General features: G+C 37.5%; 1 protein-coding gene and 2 pseudogenes across 7 annotated transcripts in view; 1 reads left to right on the forward strand and 2 right to left on the reverse strand.

Moving 5' to 3' along the window:
- Positions 1-21,159, reverse strand: part of BCL2L13 (BCL2 like 13) — an 86,892-nt gene that overhangs the window by 20,328 nt on the left and 45,405 nt on the right. For 6 of the 7 annotated variants that reach the window (XM_043563198.1, XM_043563194.1, XM_043563196.1 and 3 more), the window contains one exon: positions 15,159-15,302. In XM_043563198.1, the coding sequence (XP_043419133.1) occupies positions 15,159-15,302 (144 nt within the window). Of the gene's footprint in view, positions 1-15,158; positions 15,303-21,159 lie in introns of those variants that run through there. The other variant, XM_043563201.1, reaches the window with a different exon arrangement.
- Positions 5,469-7,124, reverse strand: LOC122473087 (annotated as a pseudogene).
- Positions 9,474-9,986, forward strand: LOC122473038 (annotated as a pseudogene).

Consider the following 21,159-nt stretch of genomic DNA (forward strand, 5'->3'; position numbering starts at 1 on the left):
TGACTTCCTTGTCCCACCTCCTTTCTGCCTTTAAAAGCCTTTCCTTGGGTCACCTGGGTGGCTCAGTCAGTTGAGCCTCCAACTCTAGATTTCAGCTCAGGTCATGATCTCACGGTCAGTCATGAGATCTAGCCCCACACTGGGCTCTGTGCTGGGCATGAAGCCTGCTTAAGACTCTCTCCCTCCCTCTCCCCCTCAGCTCTTTCCCCACTTGTGTGGATACTCTAAATAAATACATAAATACATACTTCTTTTATTTGCTAGATGGGATGCTGCCTGATTCATGAATCACTGAATAAAGTCAATTAGGTCATCAAATTTACTCAGTTGAATTTTTATTTTACAGAAGAAATAAAACTGTCTTGTTCACAGATGACATGATCATCTATGTAATGAAAATCCAAAAGAAGCAACAAAAATACTAAAACTAATAAGCAATAATAGCAAGGTTGTAGAATACAAGGTTAATATACAAAAGTCAACTGCTTTTCTATATACTGACAATGAACAAATGGAAATGGAAATTAAAGACCTAATACTAATTACATGAATATCCCCCAAAACAAAATGTTTAGGTATAACAAAATGGGTACAAGATCTATATAAGGCAAACTATAAAACTCTGATGAAAGAAATCAAAAAAGAACTAAATAAATGGAGATAGTCCATGTTCGTGGATATAAAGTCTCAATATGGTTAAAATATCAGTTCTTCTCAACTAGATCTATGATTCACTGCAATCCTAACCAAACTCTCAGCAAATATTGACAAACTAATTCTTAAGTTTACATGGAGCAACAAAAGACCAGCGATAGTCTACACAATATTGAAGAACAAAGCTGAAAGACTGACACCACATGACTTCAAGACTTACTATATAAAGCTAGAGTAATCAAGACAGCATGGTATTGGTGAAAGAACAATAGATCAGTGGAATAGAATAGAGAGCCCAGAAACAGATCCACATAAATACAATCAACTGATCTTTTTATTTTATCTTATTTTAGAGAAAGAGAGCACATGAGCAGGGGAAAGGGGCAGAGAGAGAGAGAGAGAGAGAGAGAGAATCCTAAGTGGGCTCAACCAACATTCAGCATGGAGCCCAATGTGGGGCTTGATCCCACACCCTGGGATCACGACCTGAGCAGAAATGAAGAGTTGGATGCTCAACACACTGAACCACATAGGTGCCCCATACAGTGATCTTTGAAAAAGGAGCAAAGGCAATACAATGGAGAAAAAATAGTCTTTTCAAACAATGGTGCTGGAACAACTAGACATGCACATGCACAGAAATGAATCTAGACACAGACTTTACACCCTTTAAAAATTTAACCCCAGGGGCGCCTGGGTGGCGCAGTGGGTTAAGCATCCAACTTCAGCCAGGTCACGATCTCGCAGTCCGGGAGTTCGAGCCCCACGTCAGGCTCTGGGCTGATGGCTCGGAGCCTGGAGCCTGTTTCCGATTCTGTGTCTCCCTCTCTCTCTGCCCCTTCCCCGTTCATGCTCTGTCTCTCTCTGTCCCCAAAATAAATAAAAAACGTTGAAAAAAAAAATTTTTAAATTTAACCCCAAATGGGTCACAGACCTGAATACAAAACACAAAACTAAAATTCCTAGAAAATAACGTAAGATAAAACCTAGATGACCTTGGGCTTGGTGATGACTTTTTAGATACAACACTAAGACAGAGTCAAGGAAAGAAATGGTTGATAAGCTGGACTTTATTACAATTAAAATATTGGTCTATGAAAGACAGTGTTGAGAGAATGAAAACACAAGGCACAGACTGGGAAAAAACAATTCCATTTTTTTAAAATGTTCATTTATTTTTCAGACAGAGCACTGTACAAGCTGGGAGGCAGAATGACAGGGAGACAGAGGATCCAAAGCATGTTCTGGGCTGACAACAGACAGCCTGATGCAGGGCTCAAACTCACAAACTGTGAGATCATGATCTGAGCCAAAGTCAGATGCTTAACTAACTGAGCCACCCAGGCACCCCTGGGAGAAAAATTTCAAAAGACACACCTGATAAAGAACCATTACCCAAAATATACAAAGAACACTTTTTTAAAATCCAAGTTAGTTAACACATTGGGTAATAATGATTTCAGGAATAGAATTCAGCGATTCATCACTTACATATAACACCCAGTGATCATCCCAACAAGTGCCCTCCTTAATGCCCATCACCCATTTAGGCCATCCCCTCAACCTGCCAGCAACCCTCAATTTGTTCTCTATATTTAAGAGTCTCTTATGGTTTGTTTCCCTCTCTGTTTTTTATTTTTTTTTAACGTTTATTTATTTTTGAGACAGAGAGAGACAGAGCATGAACGGGGGAGGGTCAGAGAGAGGGAGACACAGAATCTGAAGCAGGTTCCAGGCTCTGAGCTGTCAGCACAGAGCCGGACGCGGGGCTCAAACTCACAAACCGTGAGATCATGACCTGAGCCAAAGTCGGCCGCTTAACCGACTGAGCCACCCAGGCACCCCTCCCTCTCTGTTTTTATCTTACTTTTGCTTCCCTTCCCCTATGGTCACCTGTTTTGTTATTTCTTAAATTCCACATATGAGTGAAATCGTATGATATTTGACTTTCTCTGATTTATTTCGCTTAGCACAATATCTCTAATTCTATCCATGTTGTTGCAAATGGCAAGATTTCGTTCGTTTGGATCACCAAATAATATTCCATTGTATAGAAATATATATCATGTCTTCTTTATCCATTCTTCAGGCGATGGACATTTGGGTTCTTTCCATACTTTGGCTATTGCTGACAGTGCTGCTATAAACATTGGGGTGCATGTGCCCCTTCGAATCAGCATGTTAGTATCATTTGGATAAATACCTAGTAGTACAATTGCTGGGTTTTAGGGTAGTTCTATTTTTAATTTTTGAGGAACGTCTATACTGTTTTGCAAAGTGGCTGCACAAGTTTGCATTCCCACCAGGAGTGCAAAATGGTTTCTCTTTCTCCTCATCCTTGCCAATATCTGTTGTTGTCTGAGTTGTTAATTTTAGCCATTCTAGCAGGTATGAGATGGTATCTCATTGTGGTTTTGATTTGTGTTTCCATGATGATGGGTGACGTTGAGCATCTTTCCATGTGTCTGTCTGTTAGCCACCTGGATGTCTTCTTTGGAAAAATGTCTATTCCTGTCTTTTGCCCATTTCTTCACTGGATTATTTGTTTTTTGGGTGTTGAGTTTGAAAAGTTTTTTATACATTTTGGATATTAACCCTTTATCTGATATGTCATTTGCCACTATCTTCCTATCTTCTCTCATTCCATCAATTGCCTTTTAGTTTGGTGATTGTTTCCTTTGCTGTGCAGAAGCTTTTTATCTTGATGAGGTCCCAATAGTTCATTTTCGCTTTGGTTTCCCTTGCCTCTGAGGACATATCAAGTAAGAAGTTGCTGCGGCCAAGGTCAAAGAGGTTGTTGCCTGTTTTCTCCTCTAGGATTTTGATGGCTTCCTTGTGTTACATTTAGGTCTTTCATCCATTTTGAGTATCTTTGTGTATGGTGTAAAGAAGCAGTCCAGGTTCATTCTTCTGCATGTCACTGTCCATTTTTCCCAACACTGTTTGCTGAAGAGACTTTTTTCCACTGGATATTTTTTTTTAATTTATAATGTTTATTTTTGAGAGAGAGACAGAGTGTGAACAGGGGAGGGGCAGAGAGAGAGAGGGAGACACAGAATCTGAAGCAGGCTGCAGGCTCTGAGCTGTCAGCACAGAGCCTGACACAGAGCCCGAACCCATGGACTCGGTGATCGTGACCTGAGCCAAAGTCGGATACTCAACAGACTGAGCCACCCAGGTGCCCCTCCATTGGATATTCTTTCCTGCTTTGTCTAAGATTAGTTGGTCATATGTTTGTGGTCCATTTTGGGGGTTCTCTATTCTGTTCCATTGATCTGAATGTCTGTTTTTGTGCCAGTACCATACTGTCTTGATGATTACAGCTGTGTAATACAGCTTGAAGTCTGGAATTGTGATGCCTCCAGTTTTGTTTTGTTTTTTTTTCAACATTACTTCGACTATTGAGAGTCCTTTCTGGTTCCACACAAATTTTAGGAATGTTTGTTCTAGCTCTGTGAAGAATGCTGGTGTTATTTTGATAGGGTTGCACTGAATATATATAGATTGCTTTGGGTAGTATTGACATTTTAACAATATTTTTTCTTCCAATCCATGAGCATGGAATTTTTTCCCCATTTTTTGTGTCTTCTTCAATTTCTTTCATAAGCTTTCTATAGTTTTGAGTATACAGATTTTTCACCTCTTTGGTAAGGTTTATTCCAAGGGTTTATTAGGGGTTTTGGTGCAACTGTAAATGGGGATCAATTCCTTGATTTCTCTTTCTGTTACTTCATTATTGGTGTATAGAAATGCAACTGATTCCTGTACATTGATTTAATATCCCATGACTTTGCTGAATTTATGTATCAGTTCTGGAATTTTTTTGGTGGAGTCTTTTCGGTTTTCCACATAGAACATCATGTCATCTGTGAAGAGTGAAAGTTTGACTTCCTCCTTGCCGGTCTGGATGCCTTTTATTTCTTTTTGTTGTCTGATTGCTGAGGCTAAGACTTCTAACACTATGTTGAATAACAGTGGTGAGAGTGGACATCTCTGTCGTGTTCCTTAGGGGGAAAGCATCCCCATTGAGGATGCTATTAGCTGTAGGTCTTTCATATATGGCCTTTGTGATCTTGAGGTATGTTCCTTTTATCCCTACTTTGTTGAGGGTTTTTATCAAGAAATGATGCTATATTTTGTCAAATACTTTTTATGCATCTATTGAGCAGATCATGTGGTTCTTATCCTTTATTTTATTAATGTTATGTATCACATTGATTGATTGCAGATATCAAACCAGCCCTGCATCCCAGCAACAAATCCCACTTGATTATGGCAAATAATTCTCTTAATGTATTGTTGGATCTGGTTTGCTAGTATCTTGTTGAGAATTTTTGCATCCATGTTCATCAGGGAAATTGGTCTGTAGTTCTCCCTTTTAGTGGGGACAAAGAACTCTTAAATAAGAAAAAAAAATTGGGCCCCTGGGTGGCTCAATCAGTTAAGTGTCTGGCTTTGGCTCAGGTCATGATCTCATGGTTCGTGGGTTTGAGCCCTGCATCAGGCTCTGTGCCTAATTCAGATCTCTCTCTCTCTCTCTCTCTCTCTCTCTCTCTCTCTGCTGCTCCTCCATTCACACTCTGTCTCTCTCTCAAAAATAAACATAAAAAAAAAAAAAACCTGATTTTTTTTTTTCTTATTAAACTTTTGTTTTAATGGGTCTCAAAATTCTGCGACAGATTTTTGGTCAAGTTGTTTCCATTAAAAAGTACTGGTTTTAAAAACTAGTAACTTAAAACTGCCACACACACATACAAAACAAATGGCCCACAAAACATTCTTCGTTCCTTCTGAAGGTTTTACGATGCATTTGCTATCATTAACCATTCTTTTACTATTAAACTTAAATGGCCAATTGACACAAACAGTTCTGAGACCGTTCTTCCACCACTGATTGAGACTGGAGTGGCAGAGATAATATTCATTTAGTCTCCTGAGCTTTTTGGGAAGACTTGGTGACTTGCCAGCTCCAGCCGCCTTCTTATTCACTGCTTTGATGACACCCACAGCAACCACCTCATATCACGAATAGCAAAATGGCCCAGGGGAGGATAGTCAGAGAAGCTCTCAAGACACACAGGCTTGCCAGGAACCATATCAACGATGATAGCATCACCAGATCTCAAGAACTTGGGACCATCTTCCAGCTTTTTTCCAGAACGACGATCAGTCTTCTCCTTCAGCTCAGTGGACTTGCAGGCAATATGAGCTGTGTGACCATCCACCATAGGTGCATATCAAGTGCTGATCTGGCCTGGATGGTTCAGGATAATCACCTGAGCTGTGAAGCCAGCTGCTTCCATTGGTGCATCATTTTGCTATCACCAGCGACACTGTCACGATGAACATCTTTGACAGATATGTTCTTGACTTTGAAGCCCACATTTTTCCCAGAAAGAGCCTCACTCAAAGCCACTCAAAGCTACATGGTGCATTTCAACAGACTTTCCTTCAGTTGTAACACTGACTGGAGCAAAAGTGACGACCATGCCTGATTTAAGAACACCAGTTTCCACTTGGCCCATAGGGACAGTACCAATACCACCAATTTTGTAGACATCCTGGAGGGGCAAACATAAGGGCTTGTCAGTTAGATGAGTTGGTGGCAGAATACAATCCAGAGCTTCAAGCAGTGTGGTTCCACTGTCATTGCCATCTTTACGGGTGACTTTCCATCCCTTGAACCATGGCATGTTAGCACTTGGCTCCAGCATGTTGTCACCATTCCAACCAGAAACTGGCACAAATGCTACTGTGTTGGGGCTATAGCCAATTTTCTTAATGTAGGTGCTGACTTCCTTAATGATTTCCTCCTATCTCTCCTGGCTGTAGGGTGTCTCAGTGGAACCCATTTTGTTAACACCAACAATAAGTTATTTTACACCCAGTGTATAAGCTAGGTCATGCTCACAGGTCTGCCTATTCTTGGAGATACCAGCTTCAAATTCGCCAACACCAGCAGCAACGATCAGGACAGCAGAGTCAGCCTGAGATGTGCTTATAATCATATTCTTGATAAAGTCTTTGTGTCCTAGGGCATCAATAATGGTCACATAGACTTGCTGGTCTCAAATTTCTACAGGGAGATATCAATGGTGATACCATGTTCATTTTCAGCTTTCAGTTGATCCAAGACCCAGGCATACATGAAGGAGCCCTTTCCCATCTCAGCAGCCTCCTTCTTAAATTTTTCTAAAGTTCTTTTGTCAATCCTGTCACATATATAGATCAGATGACCAGTAGTGGTAGCCTTGCCCAAATCTACGTGTCCAATGATGATGATGTTGATGTGGGTCTTTTCCTTTCCCATTTTGGTTTAGGTTTAGAGGTGGTTTTCACAACACCTGCGTTCTGGCAACAAACCCACTGTGAGAGAAACCAACCTGAGTTTAAAAATGGGCCAAACATCTTAACAGACACCTCACCAAAGATATACAGATGGCAAATAAGCATATGAATAGATGCTTCACATCATATGTCATCAGGAAAATGCAAATTAAACTAATGAGATATGGGGGTGCCTGGATGGCTCAGTCGGTTAAGCATCCAACTTTAGCTAGGGTCATGATGTCACAGTTTGTGAGTTGGAGCCCTGTGTTAGGCTATGTGCTGACAGCTTGGAGCCTGGAGCCTGGTTCAGATTCTGTCTCCCTCTCTCTCTCTCTGTCTCCCTCAAAAATAAATAAACATTTTTTTAAAAAGTATCAGATTCTTAGTTTTGGCTTAGGTCATGATCTCATGTTTCGTTGAGACTGAGCCCCGCATCAACCCCACACTGGGCGTGAAGCCCTTAAGATTTTCTCTCTCCCTCTGCCCTTCCCCTGTTCATGTATGTTCATTTTCCCTCTCAAAAAAAAAAAAAAAAAGAAGTTTAAAACTTATGCCCACATAAAAACCTGCACACGGATGTTTGTAGCAGCTTTATTGATAATTGCTAAAACTTGGAAGCAACCGAGATCTCCCTCAGTAGGTGAATGGGTAAATAAACATCCAAAGGAGTGCTAAAAATTCAATGCTAAAATGAGATGAGCTATCAAGCCATAATAAGAAATGGAGGAGGGGCACCTGGGTGGCTCAGTCAGTCAGGCGTCTGACTTCGGCTCAGGTCATGAACTCATGGTTCATGAGTTTGAGCCCTGCATCTGGCTCTGTGCTGGCAGCTCAGAGCCTGGAGCTTGCTTTGGATTCTGTGTCTCCTTCTCTTTCTGTTCCTCCCCCACTTGCACTCTGTCTCTCCCTCTCTCTCAAAAATAAATAAAGGCTAAAAAAAATTAAAAAAATAAAAAAAAACACATGGAAGAAACTTAAATGCACTTACTAAGTTAAAGAAGCCAGTCTGAAAAGGCTACATACTGCATGGTCTCAACTGTCTGACATTCTGGAAAAGCAAAATCAAGGAGACAGTAAAAAGATCAGTGGTTGCCAGAGGTTAGGTGGGAAGGAGGGTCAAACAAGCGGAACACAGGATTTTTAGAACAGTGAAACTACTCTGTATATAATACTACAAGGGTGGATATGTCATTATACTTAAAATTTTTAAATGTTTATTTTTTTGAGCTGTAAGCACAGAGTCTGACACAGAGCTCAAACTCACAAACCGTGGGATCATGACCTGAGCCGAAGTCAGACGCTTAAATGACTAAGCCACCCAGGTGCACCAGATATATGTCATATTATAAATTTGTCCAAATTATGGAATATACACCAAGTAAACTGCAATGTAAACTATGGTCTCTGGGTGACAATGATGTTTCCATGGAGGTTCATCAGTTGCAACAAATGTACGACTCTGGTGGGAGATGTTGATAATGGGGAAGGCTATGCATGTGTACAGTCAGATAGTATATGAGAAATCTTTGTAAATTCTGTTCAGTATTTCTGTGAACCTAGAACTGCTCTACAGTCTGTTTAAAAAAATTCAAACCAGTCATATAACTTCTAAACCTCAATAAAGTGTTCTTCTCAATATCAGTACAATGGAAAAATCATCTCAAATATACTGCAAAAACAATCACAAAACATAAATCATAGGAAAAAAAATTATCTGTAGAACTCTAAATGGCATTCATCCTAGGCATTTCTTTTTATAACTCAGAGAACAAAATATTACTGTCCTCTGCAAATTTATAAGCCTAAAGCCTTCATCTAACATATTATAGCTGCCATCACCTCCTCCTTCCCTGTAGGTTTTCAAAACTAGTTCCACTTTGAGAGCTAGGTAATTTGTTTTACCCTGATGTTGTATTCAAGTGGCTGAAGACAAACACATCACCCATGGAAATCATACTACAGACTTTATGTAACTGACATGCAACTTCATGTAGACAATGACCATAATTGTCAATGACCTCTAGAAGAATGACCATTATGGTTTTAAGACCTGTCAATGTAACATTTAACACAAAGTACCTTAAAGGTGATTCATGTTGATACTTTGTATCAGAGGATACATTTTCATCAATTAGCTGAAAAAGCAATCTCTTGGTTTTAAACACACACACAAAAAACAGAGTGCTTAGACCTAACAATGTGAAATATAGATTGGGCATTCAAATTTAGAGATTAAAAACACATTTATAAATTTTTTAATATTAACAACTAGTTATTCATATTTTTGCTTTTTCTTTAGCACACACATTTCAGTTGAATAAAATACTCTCTGTAACAAATTATAATAACAAACAATATACACCAATACAACAATATACATCAATATACTACATCATAATAAAACTGAAAATGGAGAAGGGAATGAATAACATCCCCTGTATTTTGTTTCTTCCCTTGTTGTAAAACACCATATAAGTGAGGAAGATTCCTGAGTGGAGCTACCCATGAACAGCAGCAATGACAATGATAATGGCAACGAGGAAAATGGGGGGCTGGCTCATGTACTTTCCTCATCCTCTATCTACCATGGAGACATGGAGGAGATTCTTTTGAATGCACAACAGGAATTAGGACAGAGCAGTTTAAGAGGAAGTGATTACTGTGATAGCCCTTCCCCATAAGAAGATGAGTAGATGTTTTGTTTGATGTAGAAACGCACAGCAGCAGAGACCACAGCTCTCAGTCAGAAGTAATAAAAGAAAAGAAAGAAGTTGATGCTTTGAAGGAGAGTATAGACTGTATGTCTGACTGATCCTGTAGGCCTGAAACCATTCCCCTGGGGAGTTAGTTCCTCTTCAGGCACTCTCTGTATCTTTTAAGCATGAGGAAAAGAAAAAACAGGAAGAAGAGGGGTATTTTCTCTGCACACTCTCTTCATTCCATCTCTCTTCCTTCCTCATGTTTTGTCTTTGGAGCTAGGCATCTATACTGAAAATAACTGAGCACACCTCTGCTAGAACCTACTGAGGAAAAGAAAAGGCCCCTGAAAAGTGTGAGACCTGTGAAGTAGTGTATTACCATAGTAGTTTACTTGAACTTGAGACCATGACAAGCCTGACCCAACCTACCACCCTATTTTTACATATCCAAGTTCCAGTAACTCTCAAATCCAGTATTTTATTCAAACTCTGTTGAGGCATTTTACTAACCTCATTCCCTCTTTAGCCTATGACACTTTAGAATTTCCTAGCAGTTGGCTGCTGTCTAGCAAGGGCTTCTTTTCCCACAAATGCCACCAATAGATTAAAATTTTGGCAACAATGTTATTGTCTTTTATTACCACCAGACTAAGACCTGCATCATTCATGGTATAAATTTTACTCCTGCAATGTAACTACCACCTATTTCTTAAAACGAAATCAGGTTAGCAAATGATAAGATGCTTTGTTGTTTTATTTTGTTTTGTTTTTCAAGACAAAGGCAAGCTTCTCTAAGTTTGAATTTACAGTTATTAAAAAAGAAAAGAGGGGCACCTGGTTGGCTCAGTCAGTAGAGAGTATATGACTCTTAATTTTGGGGTTGTGGGTTCCAGCCCCACATTGAGCCTAGAGCTTAAAAAAAACAAAAACAGGGGTGCCTGGGTGGCTCAGTCGGTTGAGCATCCGACTTCGACTCAGGTCATGACCTCACAGTCTGTGAGTTTGAGCCCCGCATCAGGCTCTGTGCTGACAGCTCAGAGCCCGGAGCCTGTTTCAAATTCTGTGTCTCCCTCTCTCTCTGACCCTCCCCCATTCATGCTCTGTTTCTCTCTGTCTCAAAAATAAATAAACGTTAAAAAAAAATTAAAAAACAAAACAAAAACAAACAAGACATATACACACAAATATCCAGGGCAATAAAAAAATATTTTAAACCAAAAACTAAGAAGAAATTAAGATATAATAAAATGGAAAGGGAGATACAACTCCATACATTGTAAAGATTAAAAGAAAGGATTTTTTTTTTTTTTTTTTTTTTTTTTTTAAAGAAAAGCAGACTGCCACATGCAGCACCTCATTCAAATGTGTCTGGAGTCTTAGAAGCTAGACTACCATATGTTCTCCTACAAATGGAGCTTGAGAGCCTGTTTGGAGGCTCTAGCAGTGGAGTGCGGCCATTCCTACACCCTTGACAAAACGGTGTCTGGGAAGATCATCCTCTTCAACCCAGTGTGCAGCCTCAGGAAATGCACATGGAGCATTGAGGGAGGAAGGGGAGATGGGCCTAGCCAGCTAGATCAGCCAAATCAGCCCTGGTGATCAATAGGGTGACAGATGTTGCAGCCAGATTGCCTTCCCATCCAAAAGAGAGGATATTTTTGAGACATTTAGAAATCTGTACGCTGGGGCACCCGGGTGGCTCAGTCGGTTTAGCATTCGACTCTTGATCTTGGCAGGTCATGATCTCATGGTTTGTGGGATCGAGCCCCATGTTATTAGCACAGAGCCTGCTTGGGATTCCCTCTCCCTCTCTCTCTGCCCCTCCCCTGCCTGCATGTACTCACCCTCTCTCTCTCTCTCTCTCTCTCTCATAAACTTAAAAAAAAAAAAGAAAGAAACTTGAATGTCAACAGGATATTTGATGAAGAAATCATTTTTAACTTTTTTGATGTGATAATGGTAGTGTAATTAAAAATAAAATCTTAAGTGGGGCATCTGGGTGGCTCACTTAGTTGAGCATCAAACTTTGGCTCAGGTCATGATCTCACAGTCTGTGAGTTCAAGCCCCGTGTCAGGCTCTGTGCTGAAAGCTCAGAGCTTGGAGCCTGCTTTGGATTCTGTGTCTCCCTCTCTCTCTGCCCCTCCCCTGCTCACGCTCTGTCTCTCCCTCTCTCTCAAAAATAAATAAGCATTAAAAAAAATTAAAAAAGAAAATAAATTCTTGAAACAAATAAAAATAAAAAAATAAAAATAAAATATTTATTTTTTAGAGATACATACTGAAAAAAATTTTAATTCCGCTATACTTAAAATACAGTGCTGATTAAAGTGCACAATATAGTGATTCAATTCTATATATTACTCAGTGCTCATGATAAGTATACTCTTAATTTATCCTCCTCACCTATTTCACCCATCCCCCCACCTCCCTACATACTGAAATTTTTATAGATAAAAGTATATGATGCCTAGATTTTGCTCCAAAATAATATTAAGAAGAGACATGACTAGGGTGTGAAAAAAGCATAACTGGCAATGTGTTAATGGCTGTTAGGGCTTAAATGATGGGGGTCATTATACTATCTTATCTATTTTCATACATGTTCAAAATTCTCCAACATAAAATGTTTATTAATTTGTTTATTAATTAATGTTTACTTATCTATTTTGAAGGAGAGAAAGAGAGTGCAAACAGGAGAGGGGCAGAGAGAGAGAAAATCCCAAGCAGGCTCTGTGCTATCAGTGTAGAGCCAGACCCGGGGCTTGATCCAACAAATCACGAGATCATGAAAAGCTGAAATCAAGAGACCTGAGCTGAACTCGAGTCAGATGCTGAACTGACTGAGCCACCAAGACACCCTAAAATGTTTTTTAAAAGTAAGTGGTATAAGACAATTAAGAAATAAAAATCCACTGTATTCTCCTCCAAATATAATAAATAAATAAATAAATAAATAAATAAATAAATAAAAGGGTATTATGAACAGCTCTATGCCAATAAATCTGAAAATCTAGGGATAATATCCAGAAAAATTATCAAAAGTTGACAGGAAAAACCAGAAAACTTACCCCAAAGAAAACACCAGGTGATTTTGCAGGCATCATAAGGCACAATAAATTAAACCTCATATATACTATTCCAGAGTATAGAAAAAGAGGAAACACTCTTCCCTTCCCAACTGTATATTTTACGAAGCTAGCATATCCTTAGGGGCGCCTATGTGACTCAGTTGAGCTTCCAACTCTTGGTTTTGGCTCAAGTCATTATTAGGATGTCCCTGGAACCACAGTGGAAGGGACAGCCATCTCGCCAGTGCAACCCAACGGAAAGCCTCAAGCGGCGCGCCAGAACGAACTGAAGGTCAACCAATTATCCAGCGCCAGCACAACCCAACGGAAAGCCCAAAGCTGTGCGCCAAAACGAATTGGAGGTCAACCAATCACCAAGCGACAGCACAACCTGGCGCGGAAAAAGGCCCACGTGGACCTAAACTGTGAACCGCTGCAGTTTAAAAACCCTACCCCACCACACCCGGCACGACTTCCCTGACTCCTCTCTCTCTCTCTCTCTCTCTCTCTCTCTCTCTCTCTCTCTGGTCTTCCCCCACTCACATGCACATGCATGCACATATTCTCTCTCTCTCAAAAATAAACATTAAAAAAAATTTTTAACTGAAGACATACAAGAAAATTACAAGCCAACCTCACTCATTTAGACTGATACAACTAAATGGTAAAATAATTAAAAGCACTCATTTTAACATCAGGAAAAAGACAAGGATGAGTTTTAATACCAATTTCATTAATACTGTACTGGAGATTCTGATTAGTGCAATAAGTGTAATAAATAAATTTAAAAGAGACTTGTCAAGGAAAAAAATTATCATCATTCACAGACAGTACGATTTTCAAAGTAGAAGACCGACCCAAAGAAACCTGGAGATAAATAATGAGGATAATCATACAGTTCAACAAATTTGCTGGATATGAAATCAATATGGAAAAGTCAATTTGATAAGGGTACCATAGCTGAGTAAGATATCAACACTAGGGAAAACTGGGTGGAGGATATACAGGAACACTTTACACAGTTTTGTGAATCTAAACTTATTACAAAATAATCTTATTTTAAAAGATTACAAATGATTTTAAAAATTAAGAAGTCTGACAATATTAAGTATTAGAGAAGATGAAGAGCAACAAAAAATTCTTATGTACTGCTGACAGAGTGTACATTGGAAAACCACTTTGGAAAACACTTTGGCATTATCATGTAAACTGAACATGTGTATACTCTTAGACCCAGAAATTCTACTCCCAAGTATATACTCAGAGAAACTCGTATACATATGTATAACAATGTTTATAACAGCAATATTTGTAATAGCAAAAAGGTGAAAATGTCTACTGACAAGATAATAGATAAATAAATTATGTGATATATTTACACAATGGAATACCAAACACCAGCCAATACATTAACCTAGATCATATATTCTCAGTGTGGATGATTTCGAGGGTTAAAACTGGTTTGGCAAGATGGGGGAATCTTAGGTATTACAATCGCTTGTGGCCCTCCAGAAGGCAACAGTACATAAATACACTTAGATCTATGGTATTAAAATTTCATGGGAAAGGAGGGAGATGATTAGGATACAAATGTCTAAAAAAGGATCCATAAGGGACTGAGAAAGAAAAAAATAATTCAGAAACAATGACCTAGGACAGTCTCAAGAATGTAACACTGCGCGAAAAAAAAGCAAGTTTAGAAAAATACATTTAATGTGGTATTATTCACATAAAGTTAAAAATGTACAAAGTAATATATTGTCTAGGTATGTGTGGTATATATAATATACATATATATACATATACATACATATATACACGTATACATTATATATATTATATATACCTCATTATATATATATTATATATACTATACATAATATATTATATATATTATAATATATTATATATTTTATATATACCTCATATATATGTATCCTCATTATATATATATATATATAGATATAGATATACATACATGGCTAAGCTATAAAAAAAACAAATTTCAGAATAGAAGCTATCCTTGTAGAAGCATGCTGGAATCTAGGAGGGGCACATGAAAGGATCCAAACATGTTTGCTGTGTTCTTTTCTTCAAATGAGCTGGCAAATACATAGGCGTTCACTTTATTATTCCTCTTAATTATTTATATGTTTTTTGGTAGTACAAAATGTTTCATAATTAGAACTACTTAAAAGAACTATTTAAAAACACCACCTATCACATTACTCTAAGTAAAATATTAATAGCAAAACTGTATTAATAGTCTTGCTTTGCTATCATCACGCAATCAATATTAAATAATATTAAATGATAATATTGATATTAAACCTATGTTGATAAAAACAAGCACCATGAATAGCTTAACCTTTTTTTAAAGATAAGAAAACACACAACAGCTCATACCCAGCCACCTTGTTGAATGATGTACTCTGCAGCATAGTCCTCCAGGTATGTCACACCAAACTGCAGCAATGCACTCAGAGGCTCTTGACCACGTCTTGTCAACTCCAAAAGCATTTGTTGTAGCAAAATCAGAGGCACCAAAATCTTCAATGCAAAGATGAGAGAGTAAAAAACAAACAGAAATTCTTATAATTCATTTTATATGTTGACTACTAGAAAATGATACTTGGATGCATCATTATAGAATCTCACTTTTATCACAATAAAGGAATAAAACATTGACCCCCTACTAGAATGTCTGTGAATACTGCATGTAGATTTTTATACCATAGGGTGGTGGAAATTATCATTATATGAAAATAACTGGGCTCCTGTGAATGTGTGTTTTTGTGAAACATGTACAGGAAATTCACTGAAAGTATTATTTATAATAGCAAAAAAACTGAAAACAACCCAACAGGGACTGGTTAAATCAATTTTGGTAAAATATTATATAGTTGTTAAAAAGAATTAGATTATTTACTGCCCAATCACCAAGACTTATTTTCAGTGAGAAAAGTTACAGGAGAGTGTGTATAATAATGGTACATTTGTGTTTAAAGAGCACGCGCGGGCGCGCACACACACACACACACACACACTTGCATAATCCTATAGTATCTCTGGAAAAATATATAAAAAACTGGTAATAGTGGCAGTCTAAGAAAAGAAGGAAGTAACTGGTGATAGGGTAGGAAAATAGTTTTCAGTACATTTCTCTCTGTACTTACTGCATTTTGTACCATGTTCTTTTATTATCTATTTGAAAATAAAAACTTTCAAAATTATCAGCTATTTTATAAAAAGTCATCAAAAATCTAGGGAGGTATTATTATCATTCCAAATAACTTTATTGCTCAATATTTAAAAACCATCAAATTTATAACAGAGTCATGCTAGAGTCCCTTGCCTTCCAAAAACAGCTGCACACTGAAAAGAACGAACCATTTTCAATTAACTATCTGCATGCAATCCCTTTAGTCTAAAACATCAAGAAGGCTCCACATTCCTGGAAAAGGAATGCAAAAGGAAATGAAACCAATTCCAGTTCCTTATTACTGAATTGCCAAGGTAATAACTGAGGATTAACAAAATATTTCTGCAGAAGAGGACAAACAGAAAAGACAATGAGTTTATAGCCTTACTAATATTCTTTGGCTTTCAAGTAAAAGTAGTCCTGAGGGAATCTATTTCAAAGACTGAAAGAAAGAATGCAACAAACACATATCTTCCTTTTTTAATATTGTAAAAGAACTCCAGTCCAAAATATACTTAAAAACCCCTTCTTAACACTAATGGAGGGGTATAGGGCTAATAGGGCTATAAAGAATATATATATTAGGCTTTCTTCACAATTAGAAAACATGTCATACAATTAAAAACAAACAAAAAAAAAAAAAACCCACCCAAAAACCTATTGTTCATCTAGATCCAGTATTTTGTCTTAGCAGAAGCAGTAAGGTACAGCTTGTTGATCAGTCTTAGATCATATCAACTTCAAAGGCCTGCGATGTTCTGTACCTCAAAACATTCTAAATTCCCCTAATAATCTACAAATATGAAATATTTTAAAGTTATTCATATTTAAGCTCTATTATGTCTTAGGGAAATGAGTTGTAAACACTTTATACTTGCTATATAATACTTATTTTTATTTGTTCCAAATTTATCTTTCATATATCAAAAAGTAGATGCCCTAGTTTTACTATGTAATCGTCTAGAGATAAATCTGTAATCCTCTTTCACTACTGTCTTAATTTCAGTCCTTAATCATATTACCTCTCGTTCACTATACTTTTTAGGCTGAAATTTACTAATCTTTTAGTCTGTTCTTCACATGGCCATTCTTCCATTGCTTTAATCATTTAAGTTATTTCTTCCCAGATCTTCTCCAACCCAATTATATCTTTCTTGCAACTCAGTAACCAGAGTGCAGAAATGTTATTTGACAGAACTAACAAATTCTAATTTTAACACTCTTGGTGATACATGCTCTATTTTACCTATTTGACATACTATCTTCAAGGACCTATGTGGGGACTTCCAAGCCCACTATCTTTTATGTATAATTTAGATGGTCTTAATATAGTTAAACTCACTTGCCCTGTAATTTTTGTCATCACACACAAAACTTCATGAGTTATTTCTACAACCAATTCCATCAACTTGGCAACGTACTATCGGCAATACTTATCACCTTATACCCGATAGTTTTTTTTGTGTTCCCCCTCCCACAGTACTAAAGAAAGTGTTTTAAAAAAAACCTGGATCCCCAAGCATCCATACCTAGAAGGTCTCCACTATTCATATCTCTAGGACTCAAAAGCAACCAAATAGTCTTAGTCTTTGAATTCCTCTCTGTAAATCATTTCCTTGCCAAATGATAGTAATCCCCAAAAACATAGAAGTTATTTTTTCCTCTAATAACTTTGGTAAAGAAATGCTAAAGCAATTTTGACCAACAAAAAGGAATACCTCCATTTACTGTCTCCTCATATGTACTACATGGCACCTTCCTCCAATAGGTTAGACTTTGCTAACAACATTATCTTTTTATTAAAGAATATATGAGCTTGCCTGGTGCAGAAATAAAATATACTAGTTTACAGCGTCAAGGGTCTCTTCCAGGAGAATAGATATTTGTGATTATAAAATACATATTTTGATCCATCAATCTACTATTCAGTAACCATGCTATAACTTAACAATTCTAATAAATGTCATATCCCACAAATTTTATCTGTATCTAATCAATTGATTAGGTTTGAATGTTTGTCCTATCTACCTCAAAATAAAATTTGAGACTACCAGGCATTATGTATCACACAGTGTAATGCAACAGGAAATAGGGAACATGACCAATGAAGTATTCTTGCCAAAAAGATTAAACCTAAATATGATTAGGCTTCTAGATCTACCTACCAAGGGAAAGGAAATATAGATACAGAAGAATGTTAAGTGACATCTCAATGATGTCAATAAAATCCAGAAAGTAGGAAATTTAAGAGAAATAACTTGTAAGTAAAGAAAAACACAAGAGAGAGGATAAGCCTACATATTAAAAGACACTTAAGTCACATGTTACATGATCACATTTATATGAAATATCCAGAATAGGCAAATTTAAAAAGACAGTAATGTTGCCAGGGGCTGAGAGGAACAGGAAATGGAGAGTGACTACTACTAAGTACTGGGTTTCTTTATGGAAAGATAAAAACGTTCCAGAATCAGATGGTAGAAATGACTGTACAGCTCTGTGAATGTACTAAAAAACCCACTGAACTATATACTTTAAAATGGTAAATGTTATGGTATGAATTATATCCTAATTTTTTTTTTTAAAGTAAAGACAAGAGAATTATCAACCAAATGCAATGCATGGGCCTTGTTTGGATCCCAATTCAAACAAATCATCTTAGAAAAATACCTTTAAGAGACAAGTGGAAAATTTTGAATACTGAATAGATTATGTGATGACAGAATTACTGTTCATATTTTGAGGCAAAATAGTGGTATTATCAGTTGGTTAAAAAAAGGGATATATCATCCTTAAAATACATATTAACATATTTTTGAAAAAAATGATATTTAGGAGAGCCGTCTAGGAGGCTCAGTCAGTTAAGCATCTGACTCTTGATTTAGGCTCAGGTCATGATCTCATGTGAGATCAAGCCCCGTGCCAGGCTCTGCACTGACAGCACAGAGCCTGTTTGAGATTCTCTTTCTCCCTCTCTCTTTTCCCCACCCCTGCTCATGCACCCATATGCTCTCTCCTTCTCTCTCAAAATAAATAAATAAAAACTTTTAAAAAATATTTTTTTTTAATTTTTTTTTTCAACGTTTTTTATTTATTTTTGGGACAGAGAGAGACAGAGCATGAACGGGGGAGGGGCAGAGAGAGAGGGAGACACAGAATCGGAAACAGGCTCCAGGCTCTGAGCCATCAGCCCAGAGCCTGACGCGGGGCTCGAACTCACGGACCGCGAGATCGGGACCTGGCTGAAGTCGGAGGCTTAACCGACTGCGCCACCCAGGCGCCCCTAAAAAATATTTTTAAAAAATGATTTCTAGGGTCTACTTCAAAGTAATCTGCGGGGAGAGTGAGAAGAGTACGGGGGAAATAGATGAAACAAGACCAGCCATATGTTGATACTTATTGAAGCTGAGTGATTTTGCGTATGCTTGAAATTTTAATAATAAAGATTTTAAATATTAGTGATTAAATATGCCACTAAAAATTAACCAAGGCAAATATATTTATTTTTATTTTTGCTATTATTTTTCTAAAGTTTATTATACTATGAACAGTACGTACTAACACTATAGCTGGTTCTCTTTTTACAGTTACAATGTTTATTCTATTTTATTATTATTATTTTTTAAAGATTTTTTTTTTAAGGTTTATTTATTTAATTTTTTTGAGAGAACGCGTGTGTGAGCAGGGGATGGGCAGAGAGAGAGGAGACACAGAATCTGAAGCAGGCTCCAAGCTCTGAGCTGTCAGCACAGAGCCCAATGTGGGGCTCAAACTCACGAACTGTGAGATCATGACCTGAGCTGAAGTTGGATGCGTAACTGACTGAGTCACCCAAGTGCCCCTAAATATTTTGTTTTTAAGTAATCTCTACACCCAATGTGGGGCCCAAACCCATACCCCTGAGGTCAAGAGTCGCACGCTCTACCAACTGAGCCAGCTAGGTGCCCCTACAATGTTTAGTTTAACATAAAGGATATAAGGAGAGTGAGAAAAATAGAAGGCAGTAAGATAAGATGTAAAGTGTGGTGTATCTCTGGATGCCATTTACACTCAAAGTCGAAAAATACAGTGATTATGAATGTGCCATAACCAGTTATGGAATTTTACAAGTAACATAATTATAGTTAGCAGTCCAATGGCACACGCACTTGAGCATAAATGTATTTCTGGCAGAGTCTATACCCCCAAGAAAAGGCAAAGCTAAGCATTTCAAGGCTTTTTCTCTTTGATGGTTGTGTTCTTTTTTTCCTCAGAAGCAGATAAGTACATAGGGAAAAAACAATAGCCATGTAGGGGTGGTGGAGAGAAATAAAAGAACGTATAATTTGGAGATAATTACTACATATTATTTAATATTTTGGCACATATTTCAATTATTTTTCTAGGCATACACATACCTACATTTTTTTTAAGTTTATTTATTTATTTTGAGAGAGACAGAGACAGCACAAGTCAGAGAGGGGCGGAGAGGGGCAGAGAGAAGAGACCGAGAATCCCAAGCAGGCCTGGCACTGTCAGCGCTGAGGAACCCAACTGTGAGATCACGGCCTGAGCCAAAACCAAAGGTCGGATGCTTAAATGACTGAGCCACCTAGGCGCCCCATACATACCTACATTTATATATGTACTTTCTTTTCCTAAAGAATCATACTATTACACCACTGAATTTCCAAAGTATACCAATTTTTCCTTTACTATGCTTCAAATAAATAGAAAAAATAGTTATAATATTGATCTTCAACTTTGCCATTCATGCTTGTATGCACATTAGGCTAGGTATTCCGTTTGAAAGCATGAGCGTATCTAAGCCTTTGAATGGCATATGCCATTTCTGGGAAATGTATCTGTAGGCTAAGCATTGCTTTCTACAAATAAGTACCCCCTTGGTTTAAAAAGAAGAAATGCATATTGAAGTCGTTTCACGATTTGATTTGTTTGCCATTATAGGAAGCAAGCTGGTGCTAAGTATTTTTAAATGATTAAGTAAGCAAGCTTAACAGTAAATCTTCCTTCAGGAATGTGTATTAAAATTTTGGAATGGGTGAAAGACTTGGTAGGGGGAAAAAGTGGGTATGACTAAATGGATCTTTATTGCCCTATGATCTATCCTTTCTTTGAAAGTTTCTGAAGAAAAAGTGGAAAGATCATTTTGTTGCATTCCTCCATTCTTGTTTTTAAAAGAACAAGTCTCAAGTCCTATACATG

Source organism: Prionailurus bengalensis, chromosome B4 (genome assembly GCF_016509475.1).
Source record: "Prionailurus bengalensis isolate Pbe53 chromosome B4, Fcat_Pben_1.1_paternal_pri, whole genome shotgun sequence".
In the NCBI taxonomy this organism is placed as follows: domain Eukaryota; kingdom Metazoa; phylum Chordata; class Mammalia; order Carnivora; family Felidae; genus Prionailurus; species Prionailurus bengalensis.